The 14485-nt window shown below is 43.3% G+C and overlaps 1 protein-coding gene across 4 annotated transcripts in view; it reads right to left on the minus strand.

The window, feature by feature from the left end:
- The window catches only part of STAG1 (stromal antigen 1), a 173074-nt gene that overhangs the window by 26264 nt on the left and 132325 nt on the right, over positions 1-14485 (minus strand). For all 4 annotated transcript variants that reach the window (XM_042024746.1, XM_042024745.1, XM_042024747.1 and 1 more), the window contains exons 16-22: positions 14104-14207; positions 11277-11369; positions 11063-11152; positions 10707-10910; positions 8049-8119; positions 3168-3255; positions 1659-1739 (exon numbers count right to left, since the gene is read on the minus strand). In XM_042024746.1, coding sequence (XP_041880680.1) covers positions 1659-1739; positions 3168-3255; positions 8049-8119; positions 10707-10910; positions 11063-11152; positions 11277-11369; positions 14104-14207 — 731 coding nt within the window. The remainder of the gene's footprint in view (positions 1-1658; positions 1740-3167; positions 3256-8048; positions 8120-10706; positions 10911-11062; positions 11153-11276; positions 11370-14103; positions 14208-14485) is intronic.

Raw genomic sequence — 14485 nt, forward strand, 5'->3', positions numbered from 1 at the left:
TATTTTGAAAAAGTAGGCAAAGCCATACAGTTGCACTAAGCTTGTCCACAAGAAAATCTCAGGCTGAAATAAATAAAGGTTTTTTTCTCTTTCAGTTTAACTAGGCCATCATGGTCATGTTGTAACAGCAGGCACATAGAATGCTTGGGCACCAAAATGCAAAGTTTGTACCACGCTCCATGCAGAGAGAGGCTGTATGTTAATCCCCAGCTGGAGGTTATGGTTAAATACATTTCTTTTGCTGTAACTGAGACACAAGAAAACATCAAACTTTTCCCCAGCAATGCTGACAGCTATCCCTGCACCACCTGAGCTCTACTGCAGCAACCTACTCTATTTTGTTCCAAAAAGTGGAGAAATGCAGTGAAGGGCGATGAGAATCTTCCCAACGCTCCTCTGGGCATCTGCCCCCAGGGCAGGCAGCAGGACAGCAGGGCTGCAGTCCTCAGGAGCAGGTGAGAACCCCAGCAATGCCCAGCAGCCCAGAGCAGGTGGGAAAACTGAATTAAAGGGGTTGCAGACAGTGCCCAGGTGCTCTGAGCACCAGGTTCCACCAGCCCCAGCAGCCCGGCTCTCCTCGCTGGGGGGAGATCGGCGCAAGCAGCACCCTCAGTCTGTGCTCTGAGGTGCCTCCTGCACCTCCTTCCAGGAACTCAGCCTCTCCTGTCACAGGGCCACTCCTCCCTGAGGAGAACAGTGCTGCCAGCAGAGGACTTGAGATGCTTTCCTGTGATCAGATTCTGCATTCATTTAAAACAAACGGGATGGATTCAGTTTTCTGAGTTCCAAGATGCAGTATTGTACACTACCAGCATGCTAATGAGAAAGAGGCTGAGAGGGGGAAATGGGAACAAAAGCCAGAATAAAGAATAACGATTATTCCTTTGTTTCTAGTAGCTATTTTTAAATGTTAATGTCAGTATTCAAAACAACTCAGAGAACTTACTTTGTATTTTTATCACTTTTCTATGCATAAAATGCTTATTTGAGTAGCACTTCAGTACAACATCTTTTTCTTTTTGATGCTGATGGGGAAGTACAATTATTACTTCAGTTTTCATACCATTTTAATTTGATGTGTTACTTTTGAAAAAGCTCTGAAAAAACAGGATGTTGGCCTCTGACTGAGAAAATGGCTAAGGAAAGGTTCTGGAAAAGCCACATGTCACCTGGTCCTGACTGCATTATACTTTGTGTGCATTTGCTTTTTATTAGCAGTCATTACTGCCAGTGCCCTGCCATTTCCATTGCAACATGAAAGGTGTAATTAGAGGATAAGCAAGGTAGCTACACATAAAGATTAAGCTATCTGTGGTCTGCAGATCAACAGTATTGCTCACAACTGTTCATGTCAACATTCCTTATCAGCCGTGCAAACTGCAGTACTCACAATAAAGTGCATTAATTATCCTCAGCAATAAAAATATAACAACCAGCTGCTATAAAATCCTGATAAAGACTATTTGCATTGCTTAGACATACACATGGTGTTAAACAGATCCTGAAATAGGGAACAAATCCGAACATCAACATTTTATGTTTTATAAATGACAACAAATGATGGCAAGAGTGGAAGTTACAAAGAAACCAGGTGTAACACCTTTTTTAGGCAAGTTGTGTTCTGTCAGTAAAATCTGTATGATCAAATGGCCACTTACTTTGGAAGGGGAGCCCTCAGTGATTTTCACCAGCTGCCAGAGAATAGAGTAGTGGGAACACTGCAGTGCCTGGACAACGATCTGTAACACAAGAACACACAGAATCCCAGCACGCTGCAAGCAGCAGGCACAGCAGGAAGTGTATGGAAACTCTGTCATGCATTTTGTGGTGAAAAGACAGGAGCAGCTCTTAGGTAGCACTTTTTGTTTTCAAGGGTATCATGTTCTTCCTTGGTTGGTTTGGTGTTACAAGAAATCAGCCTACTAGAGGTGAAAGAATACTGTGTAAGTGCTGAGAAACACCAGAAAACTGCACTGGGGTACAGCAAGAGGGGATGTCACAGTGTGACAGAAGTACAACCCAGCACCTACATCTCTCAGGTCAAAAGCCACTGTTTAAATACCTCTAAACCTGGCTTCACTATTAAACAGCCTGGAAATCTGTTCCACTGCCAAATGAACATGTAGCCCAATTGCTAAAAAAGGGGAGAAAATACAGCTTGTCCCATGGAGAAGACTGGGGTCATATCCAGGGTGCCCAGAAAAGCATCCATGGTGCCTAGTGAACAGTTCCAACCCAGACTGGGTGCTACAGCTGCCAAACTCCTCAGGGTGGCCTGCAGGAAGAAATACTGAGCAGAGCTCAGATTTCAGGACCTTTCCCCAAAGATCTTACAGAGGCATTTGGAGACCCCCACACTGTCAGACCCAGAAACTGAGGATGGTTGGCAGCTGCATGGACAGGTTTTATCTGCCCTGTTCCTCCAGGCAGCACAACTCCAGCATGAAGCAGCAACTGCAGAGAGAGCAGAAGATCCCAGAGCTCAAAGCCAGGACTTTCACACACTGTGTGGCAATGCCTCCTCTTAGGGCTCTTTCTACAAAATTCTTATTCAGAATTTAATGATAATTTCTTTTTTCTAAATAAAGCTGAGTTAGAATTAACAACTGGCTTCTAACTGAAACCAAATCAAAACCTAAAATGTGCTTAAATGCTGAAGTAGGAATTCTGCAGTTTAAAAGGAATCATGGGAGAATATGAGATGGTTCCTGTGCTCATCCATAAGAAACAGAAACTGAACTCTGAGGGAACAAAGTCCAAGATGTGATCACTAAAAGAACTCCACTAGGATGTTCTAATTTCCTGGTTTTCATAAGCTTCCATCTTACCTTCAATGCACAACCATCATTTGTGATGATTCTAATTGCAGCCAAGGCTTACAATGTTGGGTTCAGTGTAAACATGAGGACTGATGCACTGCTTTTCAGAGCCAGGAACATTAGCTATTCCCAACTTCAGAGATGACAAAGGTGAGGGAAGTAGATCAAAAATCACAGAATCCAAGGTTTTCCACCTCCTACACAGCCCTTGACTCCACTGTAAATTTCATTCCAAACTCTGTTTTTCCTACATCACTGAAGGGCTCTGAACTTTGGAACTTCTGGACAATCAGACTCTTTAGAACCTCGGTCACCCCAGGGATGCAGTGCAGCTGTTGTTAAGGGTACCTGTTCTGGCATAGCTCCGTGTTCAATTCCAGTTCTCAGCAATCTGTAGCAGTTACTGAACAGATCCCATTTGGTGAGATCATGAGCACTGGAACGAGAGGAAATAAAGAGGGATTAGCTGTGTTCCTCAGAACCCCCAGCCCAGAGAGCTTTGGTGGTTTGTACAGCTGACTGAGCAGCTGCACAGCAGCTCACTCCACGCTAAAATGAGGCTTTCTGATAACCCAGGAAAAATGTTTTACCACATGGGATTTTGGTAGGGAGAAGATAAACTCTCTCCATACCATACACCTATAAAGGCTACTTAAGTGTGGCTGCTCCTTCTCTCTCGAAGTTAACTTTCCTCTTTTGGAAACATTGACAGAACTCCAGAAAACCATTCCCTGGCATTGCAGCAGAAACTACAGCCAAACTCTAGCAATATCTACTGAATAAAAATGGCTTTAAGCAAAATAAAACTGTGTAATTTTCTACTGTATTTGAAAAATAATACACATTACCACTAGATATTAAATATCCTGAATATCTGAAGTGAGACAATATGATAACACATGGACATGAGATAGAGATGGTGGCTGCCACTCCACTCACTGTTCCACATTTCAGTTGCACCAACCTGATTTCACCAGTGAGAGGAATAAAAATGACATTAGGAACAAATGCTCTACAGCCTTACAGACCTCAACAGCTCATGAAAAGGCTTTTTAATAGAGAAATGAGAAATACAGAAGAAACTGAAAAACATCAGGCTGCCTGAAAGACAAAGAAACTCTCTCAGCAAGCAAATTTAAGTTTAAAACATTTTTCTGCAGCGGAAATAAACTGAGATAATTTGAAACAGTTATATGTCTATAAAAGAGCAAGCCAGCTCAGAATAATCAGAAACTTGCTGATTAAAATACTCACCTGGAAGAAGGGATACTGAGACTGAATTGGGAGTCTCAATTGGATGCAGCAGCCTCTTGCATCTGACTCATCCCAGCCCCTGGATCACCCAGCCAAGCTCACTCCTCCCACCCGCTGTGCCTGCCCTGGGTTAAATCATTAACTGCCCTGCTCAGCCAGAAGGAATAACTCTCCAGTTCCAAAAAGGACAGAGGCTGAACTCAGGACTGGGAATGCCCAGGTCCTGTTGGAAGGCCTGCCATGAAACACCTCCCACGTGGATCGTGTTAGCCCTGGAAAATGTCATTGGTAAGAGCTTCACAGAAAACATAACCATCAGAGTGCACTGAGCACTCCAGGGCTGTGCCATTAAAGCCAAGGTGCACCTTGACTTCCAGTTCAGATCCACAAACAGAAGAATAGGAAAACTTAAAAAAAAATATTGCAACTAAAAATGTAAAAAGTGTAAAAGTATTTCACAGACTTAGATGGTCTTTGAAGTACTAAAATAAAATGTTTCATAGATAAATTAGAGGCTGCCAGAGAGCTGCCCCTGACTGGTGATATTAAGCATAGAGATGCTGCTTCAATAAACCACAAGGTTGCCAGCAAGGCAGAGTGGTACCTCCTTAATTACAGCACTGTAATTAAAGCAGTAAAGTCTCCTTGGTGTGCAGAGGCAGATATCAGCACAGATTATCCTACAGAGAATATGAAAGGAAAAACTGTCTCATTCCTGCCTTTTCAGATCAGAAATTCCCCATCAGGCAGCCGGCACAGGGGCCATGCCCCCACAGCTGGGGACACTCAGCTCCCTGCCCTCAGCCTGGCCTTACAGCTGAGCTCAGGAAGGGCTCAATTCTAACTCTGTACAAGTTACACACAGCTTTTCAATAGAAAATTCCTTAAAGCAGAGCCTCCACATTACAGTTTGGCATATTCTGGTACCTCTTAATCTCTTTTGAGCTACTTAGCCACCAAAACCGTAGTTAGAAAGGTACCTTGAGCACCCCACAATTCTCCACAGAGGTTCAGATTGACAGAGATGCTCCCAGGAAGAAAATTCACACAACACAGAATTTCCCCTTAGTTCCTTCCATGTCAGATTCTTCATGGATTACAGAAAATAAGCCCCAATATTTCATCCAAGGTTTCTTTTAAACCTTATGGGCCGTCCTGTTTGCTGGGGCACATTTCTGCCTGACAAGAGGCAGGTGAGGTAAAGGTACCAGTTTCACAGTGTTTCTCAAAAGTGTAGCAAAAAGCAGCTTAGAAAAGTTTCTTTTCCAAGAGGTGACCTTTCCACCCACCAAACTGCCTCACTTCTTCAAGAGGCACAAAGAGAGAGAAGCTGTGCCTTCTGATACAGTCTAACTGATATCAGTAGCTGTGCTACTGGTACAGTCTAATTTCTCTAATGAGGTTTCATTTATCATCATTTCTACTTCTTCTGGATATAACAAACTTCTGAGTAACTCAGTCTGAGTGATGCACTGGAAAAAATGTTAAGCAAAGAGTTTCTCTAAGAGGAAGAGATGATGTGATGATGTGGCCATGAATTTAGCTGTCTGGGAAGTGTCCTGACTGATCACACTGACCCTGATATGCACTGGTTTTATCTGAGAGTTATGATAGTCCCTGTGGGTTTGTGGAGTCAGTGTGGAGGTGGGAAGGAAGCAAATGTTGTATCATATCTGAGGACTAGTGGACAGTGATTCCAATGCTCCTGGTTTCTAAATGGGAAACAATGTCCTCCATGCAAGGCAGAAGCAACAGGCACAACCAAGGGAATGGAGGGGATGCTTGGGATGTGTCTTGCATTGGATTTACTGAAGGAAATAAATAGAAGATGCTGAGATTTTGCAGCATACAAACTGCTACAGCACTGATGTGTCATGTGTGAAAGTTAAATTGAATTACAATGGAGTCAATACAGAAAAAATCACCTCCATGTACTTAAATGCTATGAGTATCTGTGAGATTCTGGCAAAAAATACCCCAAGTGGATACTTGAGGAGTTCCACTCAGATCTCAAGAAAATGTATTATTGTATTCTGAAAATGTGGAAGGAAACTTTGTAATGATGAATTTAATTTGTATTGATACACTGATATCCCTGTTTTGATGAATCAAAAAGTGTGCTGTGAGCCCTCTGCTGTTATGGCCCTCTCAGAAAGAGGATTAGCTCAGGCTTGGGAAATCCCAGTATAGAAGCCTTTTGGTCTGGAAGGCTTTTCTCATAATCCCTTACACCCTGTATTTTCCACCTTGCTTTTTCTCAGTGTATGAAGCAGCAGCAAGCACCAAGGGAAGAAAAGCATGGATAAGGTACATTTGGAGTTTCTCTCACTGGAAGAAGGCAGGGACTTGTTTCTTCCCAAGGCCCCAGCAACCATTTTATCAGTGCCTGTTAAGGAGATCTCCTGATTTAGTTTCTTTGACTCCCAGGTGACAACAGACAATGACAAAGTCAGACCACAGCCACTGTGCTTTGAGACAGAACACTCCACGTGCATTTTGAATTGAAAATCCTGTCTCATAACTAAAGGTTCAGCAGAAATTCTGGCTCACATGGTGTAGTTGTTTCCTACCACAGAGATCACATCACATGTAATATTCAAGACAGTAATGAAGATCTCATTACTTCTTTACATGCAAGCAGATATTAGAAATTCCTACTGAACTACAGTCAGAAATAACCAATCAGCTGAGAAATGATACATTAGCTGTTTTGCAGCTCTTCAGCTCTGATCCTTTGCTCTTTCCTGTTTTTTGAAGGTGAAAGTAGATGTCCCCGACCCCCGATTTGTGTGTTATTCTACAAGGCTTCGTTATGGTCTGAATTAACTCTAGAGGCCTGGAACCCTGAAGGAAAAAATATATATGGGAGCCTCTCAGAAAAGCCTTAAGATTTGTGCTTCTCTCCTGGAGGTGAAGTAGAGCTTTGCCCAAGTCCCCTCAGGAAAGGCAGAAGTGGCTCCAGTGTGTTACCAGGGAGATTGCAAACCTAATTTGCACGTGTCAGCCTGCTGCACTATGGAAATTAGTAACGATTTAATGATCTGGGACTCTCCTTGAATGGCAACGAAGAGTAGAGATTGCAGAACCATTTCAGACAGTGATCCAGTGCAGGATTTGGGATAAGTGAAGTCTGAGCACAGAGAGAGAAATGAAATCACAAAGCTGTGAAAAAACTCAGTTGTATAGAAGAGCTGGCAGGAGGAAGGTCCTCTCCCACATTGTGATAAGGAAGAAATTATTTGTGGCTCAGCCACCTGCACATGAAGCTTTCTCTCATGCAGACCAGGAGCAAATACTTCCTGCAGTTCATAGAGAGAAGATCAGGCCTTTGTGCTGTGCTCCAGAATTGACAGCTCCAGTGAAGCTCTCCGGGTTGCTCTGCATGTGCTGAGTGTGCCCGTAGGTCTGAGAGCAGCAGGAACCTGAAAAGCTGGTTTGTGCCTGGTGAGGAGATTCTGTGCAATCCACACAGGGAAACCTGGCCAACAATTCAACTGCAGGAAGAAAATGCATCTTCCAGGCTCTCACCATAAACTATTAATTATTATTATTATTGCTACTACTAATTAATTCTATAATTTTGAGGAGAAGTAGCTCAAAGGCATTGAGAAACAGCTTCTTGCAGACTCTCCTAAGCTGAGGTCCAAAGCACAGGTTTGTGGCAGAGAAGTGTCCCTTGTGCCCTGACTGTGCCACACAGGGGAGCAGGACCTGTAGTAACTTACTCATGGGTGTAAGAGCACTGGGTGCAAGGGAGGGGGTTCTACTTGCAAATCCCATCTGCAAAGGTCATGGCACGAACTGAGCAAGGACCCAGCTCAACCCAAACAGTTCTACTGACAAACACCACCACTCATTCCTCCATCTCCAGATTTCAGGCCATGTGTTTTCTCATTTCCCCACACCTGACACTGCTGATACTTGCTGAAAGGATAAAATTAACATCACAAATTTGTGAGGGAAAACACTGCCTACTTGTGAAAAGAGGTCAGCCTCTTCAGTGTGGAGAGCACGTTGTATATGTCATCATCATCAGCTTCTTCTCCCTGCAAAGGAAAGGCAATCCATGAGGAGAGCCCAGCAGTTCAGCCCAGTACATTCCTGCACAGGCAGGAGCAGCTTCTTAGGGGTTTATGCTGCTATCAAAACTGTCTCCAAATTTTCCAGTGACTTTTATGTAGGTTCCATAACATTTAAGTAACCACTGCACAGCACTAAAAAATAAGCAAGATCATCTGACCATATTCAGCATTATCACTGTGTTAATATCCAAACCAGCATCCTCTAGCAGGAGAAATCATTCCCAAGACCAAAATTTGAGTTCTACCTTATTTTACAAAAAGGACTGAACCATCAGCTTTAATCATCAGCTGATGAACATGCTACAACACAATTTTAGTATTTTCTGCAAACTAAACAGCAATTTCCCTTAGGGAATCAATTGAAAATAAGGTATTTCCAACCCTACGTTTCCCAGCAATTTTCTAAAATAAGAAACCCACTTGCAACAATTCTTCTTCTCCATTTCATTTTGGTAATTTCTTTTCCATCTAAAAGCCTAACAATTAAAGACATCTTCCTGCCTTCAGATGCAATTGTCAATCAATGTTTCTCCCATTATCAGCCCAGTGAGAAGCTAAAAAGCAGTGGGATATTTGCTTGGGTACCAGCATGCAAATTTTTAAATTTCAAATGTCTTTAAAATGATGAAATAGATTTAATAAAATTAATTATTCAAACAAGTATCACTTAAAAAAGAGTATCACAAAGGCCATAATTTTAAATCCTTGCTACTGCTGTTCTCTTTCTTGTCTTCTACTTTTGTCTTGGTTCTGTCTCCAGATCTCTGTGTCCCATGTCTGACCTATGCACTTGCTTTTCCTTAGAGATCTAAGGCTCTTAATTCATTTCTCAGATGCCTTTCAGACAGAGTGTTTCTCTGAAAGCCTCTCCCCTGCTCTCCTGGCAGTGAACACCCCCAGGATCATGAGGCCTCGCTGGCCTTGTGGTGTGAAGGAAGGGGACCCCTCAGAGCAGCCCGGGGTCCCTCAGGAGCCCCAGGGCATCCTTTAGGGCTTTCTACACTGGAGCACAAAGGGAGGCCACTGGCAAAGAGAGGGGAAGGGCAAAGGGGTGGGAATAAGCAGGTACTGGCTCCCTGATTCAGCAGCAGCCATAGAGCAGTTCTAAAGAAAAAACAAAATTAAGGAAAATTGCAGGAAAAACATTTTTCTCTCCTAGTCCATTTGTCCTGAGAAGACTCTTGGGAAGGCATTTATAAATCCCAGCACCTCAGTGCTCTCCTCTGTCTCCCCTTGGGTAAAGGCTGAGGCCAGAGGGACCTTTGGAGCAGGGCCAGGAGGGGCCAGGCCTCTAAAAGGCCACTATTCCCAGTGCTCAGCTGCTGGGCATCCATGGGGTGTGCACAACTCGGGTGGTTCTGAAGCTGGACCCTTGTGTGGCAGCCCAGCCTCAGCCCTTTTTGCTGCACAGGTCAGGTTTTGGTCCTATTGGCCAGAGGAGAGGAACTTCAGAAACCCAGGCTAAAGTGTAATGTGGCATTAGCTGGAAGGATTCCCTTGGCACACACAGGTGGGCAGAGATGGAGCACAAATTCTGGACTGTCTTTCCAGGTTCTGATCAGAAACTTATGAGGAAATACACCAAAAGTGGCAGCCAGGTAGACAGCAAGCTCTGTGTATTTTATGGAAGAATGCACAGTGGTGCCCCATCTCTGGGCTGTGCGCACATTTCTGCAGCTATACAAACATTTTAATTCACTCTGCAGCGTGACAAGGCACATTTACAGTGTGCCTGTATGTGGCATGCTACATAAAAATAGGAAAAAAAGGCAGATTTCCTTTCACATGCCATTCTAAATCAGGGACTTAGCTTAACTTTCTCTAAATGTACATCAAAAATTAAATGTATCTGCCACAGTGCAGTGCATGACTACAAGCAAAGAAAAAGATCTGTGCAGCTCTCATGTTATGTTTAAAAGGCATGAAAATTACAACAAATTAAGTAGTGCTACACCAAGTTAAATTGCTGCAAAGGAGGAAAAAAAGAGTACGGCTTCTATTTTTATTTAATGTATTCTGTCTTATGCATTTTGAAGGATAAATTCTTACAACTAAATCCCAGGTACTTCCAGGTTTCAGACTTGTGTCTTTTACTCTTCCCAGGGCTCTTTTAATATGCCATTATACATATTTTGTTAAATCCTCTCTTCCATTCAAAACATAATCCAACCTTGATTCTGCTGCCTGTATATCCATTTGGGACTACTGGAATCACTACAAGCATTAATGTAAATGCAATTTCTTCTGCATTTTTCATCATCTTTCACCCATTCATCCACTTAATTTCTTACGTGGACTGTTTTAATACTCAACTAAATTTTAAGAAGCAGGATTGTCCCATAGTCTTGTTTTACACCATCAATGATTTGAAGGCTTAATGGCTACTGTAAGGGACTTTCCACAGGGAGAAGTGGCTCCAAATAATTATGAAATAGCTGCTGCTGCTCTACATCTTCAGATGGATAATTTTACAGCTTGCTAAGAATGTTTTTCTGTAGTCTATCCTAGCATATTTTAGGCAGTTAATTTCAACAGTTTTAAGAAAACAAACCTCCTGCAGTAGATCCTCCACAGAATGGTTGAATCGATCCACAAATTCATCAATAAGCTGGCTGTGGGCTATGTCAACTCTGTTCTGGATGGTGTATTCCTCACTGCAGAGGATGCTGTAGGTTTTGCTGCAGGCTTCCAGAACATCTGATTCCACATGCTTTTCCACAACAAACTTAATCTGCTTCAGTAAGGCATCCAGATGCTGCAGAGCAGAAAAGAACTTCAGCTTTCCCCTCCCCGGGACAAAGGCGCTGAGCAAAGCCAGCACCAGAACTGCCAGAGCAGCGGTGGCACTGGGGGCTGAACAGTGGGCACACCTGAGAGCAGCCACACTTCCTGCCCAAGGCTCCATACCTTTTCCATCCTGCCTGTGCTGTAGATTTCCAGATCAAAGTACTGAGGGATCTGCAGGAGGTTTGCAACCTTCTCGGCGTCAGCAGAATACTGGAGCATCATGGAAACAAAACAAGCAACAGGGAAGTGAAAATAAACTCCTGCACTACAGAATGAGAAAGTTTAAAGACAGCTGTAAATCCCAGTGAAAGATTTATTTTGTTGGAAACTGTACCTTTGATAGCAGCATGGGAAGTGCAATAATGAAATGCTCAGTCAATTTATTTCTGTCGTCTATCTGAGTTTTTCTTTCTTTTGCTGTCAAGACCTGGAAGTGATCAAACATAACTACAGTAAATACAGTTTCTGCATATAGCATTCATTAACTTTTCTAAACATTGTATTACAAACAAAAATCCATGCAAGTGTATTTTTAATAAATCAAAAGAGGAGGGAATAAAAAACTCAAAACACATTTGGGCTGAAGAGTGATTAAGTGGGAGGACTGTGTGTCCTAAGAAACTGATTGAAAAGGAAAATACCATATCACCCAGCATGACATTGTCTCCACACATCAGCATCTTTTTAGTATTGAAATTCAAATATAACCCAAGTCAGTGGAAGTTTTGCTATTGCTTCCAAGTGTACTGAGCTCTGGCTTTCACACATTAAACCAATGTTAATGTAAGACCTCAGGGCAAACTGAAGTATAATTAGGACAACCAAAACCAAACCACACTGTAGCAGTGATTTTCATTAGCAGATTCATGGCCTCCTCTCTAAACTGGAATGGAATTCTCAATGAGAACGTACATCCAAGTTCACAGAGAGGTACTGAAGCACTAATGCTGTCAGCGCAAAACCCCCTTGAAACAGTGACCAGAGACACAATAGTCAAACCAGCATGCTTCATCAAAGCTTAATCTGGCTTCAGGAAAGGAAAGAATACTTTTGAAAACAAATAATGATAATAAAATACTCAAGTTAGCTAATGATTCATGTAGAGCCAATCAGCCATTCTGCACAGTAAGGGTTACAAGCTAAAGTCAGAGGAGAAACTATTTCACAAGAAGGTGAGTGCTTTATTAGAATTCTGCTCCTGTTTCAACTCAGAGAAGAAGTTGGAGGGATTGTGAGACAGGACAAATCTCCAGTGACAAGGCAGAGATCCCTGCAGTTACCATCCCACAGCTCATGGTGTAACTGAAAAGAAGCAAAAGCTAAGAGTCACCCCTACATGGCTCTGCAAGGGAGGAGGAGCAGCTGGACACAAGTCATGTGCTTGGGTGCCAGGCCCTGTGTCAGCAGGAACCCAAAACAGCCGTGGAAGTGGGGGGGAATGGATCAGTAACCAGGACAAGACACCACTTGCACAGTGCACAGAGCAGGGATGGCCCCAGAGGAGCCTCAGCCCCTGCACACCCACCAGGGCAGCACGAGCCAAGAATGCCAGCCCTGACAGCCCAGTTGTGTTCTGGGGACCAAATACTGCTGTTCCCTGGCACTGGGAATCGATCTGGGTCCCCAGCATGACTTCCAGGTTCTTCTGACCATCCTTCAAAAGGTGAAATTTGTTTTACTAATGTATTTTCTTTAGCTCCAAATACAGACATTGAAAACTTAAGACTAAGCAATTTGCTGAACTTCAGTGAATGGAGCTGTAGATCTCTTGAGAAAGAGGAAACTACCCAGAAAGTTAGTACTGACATTATTTGGTGCTCCAAACAGAAAACACCAATGGGATTGCTTTTTTTTTTCAAATTTAAAGGTCACTTTGCCTGCTGGAAAGGTTTGCAGCTTGAGACTAAAAAGTTGTGCCTACAATACAGTTTTGGTAACAAAAGATGTGCTTGTATAAATTTGAGTAAGTGCTCTCATGGATTCCCTCCTCAGCCCTGAAATGTTTTAATAAATTAGGAAGTCCTAAGAACATGCCTTATAAATCAAGGCACCTAAACCATGTTTAAATTGATGGTTTCTTGGAGCTGTTCCTGCTGTTTCTGGACATGAGACTAATCTGCTTTGGCACATAAAAATTAAGAAGTTAAGTAACTGCATTATTTTAGCAATAGTAAATGCCAAGACTGTCTCCAAATTTCATCTTTATTAAATCTGTGGCTTTCTTTAACAAACTAGTTATGATTATTTAGAATGGATGCTAACAGAACTACCATATGTTCATGTAAGTTTATTCCATTTTAGTTTATCCTAAATAATATGGGGACTACCAAAAATCAGGGGAATGTGTCTGAGAAGCTGAGACTGCTTTGGAACATGGATGCTGTATTTATGGAGAATACAGCTGAAAGCCTGTTATTACCCTGACCCTATGACTTATACTGAAGTGTTTAAAACTGCATGTCCAGCCTTAGGAATGGCCTTCCACTGGTGCTCAAACAGTTGCTATAAAATGAACTGAAGAGGCAATCAGCCAGAATGTAAAGTTCTGAAATTCTTAGGGCACTCAGTGGATGGATGGATGAGGCCTAAAACCACAGACACACTCAGACTGGTCCCAGTCCCACCCCTCCTGCTCAAAGCAGAGCCAGCCCAGGGGTCACACTGGGAGGATCAGGGCTTTGTCCAGTCAGGTCTCAAAAACTGCCAAGCACGGAAAGGACACCCACTCCCAGTACCTGTTCCAGTGCTTAAACACCCTCACAATGAAGACCCTGTTGACTTTTCTGTAAATTTTATATCCATATTAGCAGCTCATTAGTTTCATGGAAGACAGTCAGAGGTCTGCTCCTATACCTTCCACTCTAATCTAGTTTTAACGTTACGGGCTGGAGATGTGGGTACATTACAAATGTAAGGCAGGGGTATGATAAAAAAAGACTTTTATGCTGTAAATTTTTATTTCTTAACTTGGTAATGCAAACCCCAAAATCAAAGAGAAAACCAAACATGTCCAGAAAGAGAATTTCTAATATTTTTCTTAGAAGTCTTCAGATGAAACAGCAAACACCGATTAAAAAGCTCTACTGCAGAAGTGTCCCGAAGTGGTGTTACAAATATCTTCCATGCTCTGGTGACAGCCAGGCAGCTGCAGCCCCACTCACCCTCTTGCCGGTGCCCCTGCCCACGGGGGGATGTGCCTCGGCAGCCTGTCGGATGGTGCACACCATGAGCTCGATCAGGGCGCTCTCCTGCCGGTCCGACATCGCTGCGGGGAGAACTGGGCATCACTGGGGGCAGCACAGAGCCACGGGACAGGGCTGGGACAGCCGGGAGCACCCAGCAGCACCAGGGGAGCACCCAGCAGCACCAGGGGGGCACCCAGCAATAGGGAAACACCCAGCAGCAACAGGGGAACACCCAGCAATAGGGGAACACACACAGCAATAGGGGAACAGACAGTAACAAGGGAACACCCAGCAGCAACAGGGGAACACACACAGCAATAGGGGAACACAGACAGCAATAGGGGAACACCCAGCAGCA

This window comes from Corvus kubaryi, unplaced genomic scaffold, assembly GCF_017639235.1.
Source record: "Corvus kubaryi isolate FWS band 111438036 unplaced genomic scaffold, C.kubaryi_AGA036_p1.0 37264, whole genome shotgun sequence".
Taxonomy (NCBI): Eukaryota; Metazoa; Chordata; class Aves; order Passeriformes; family Corvidae; genus Corvus; species Corvus kubaryi.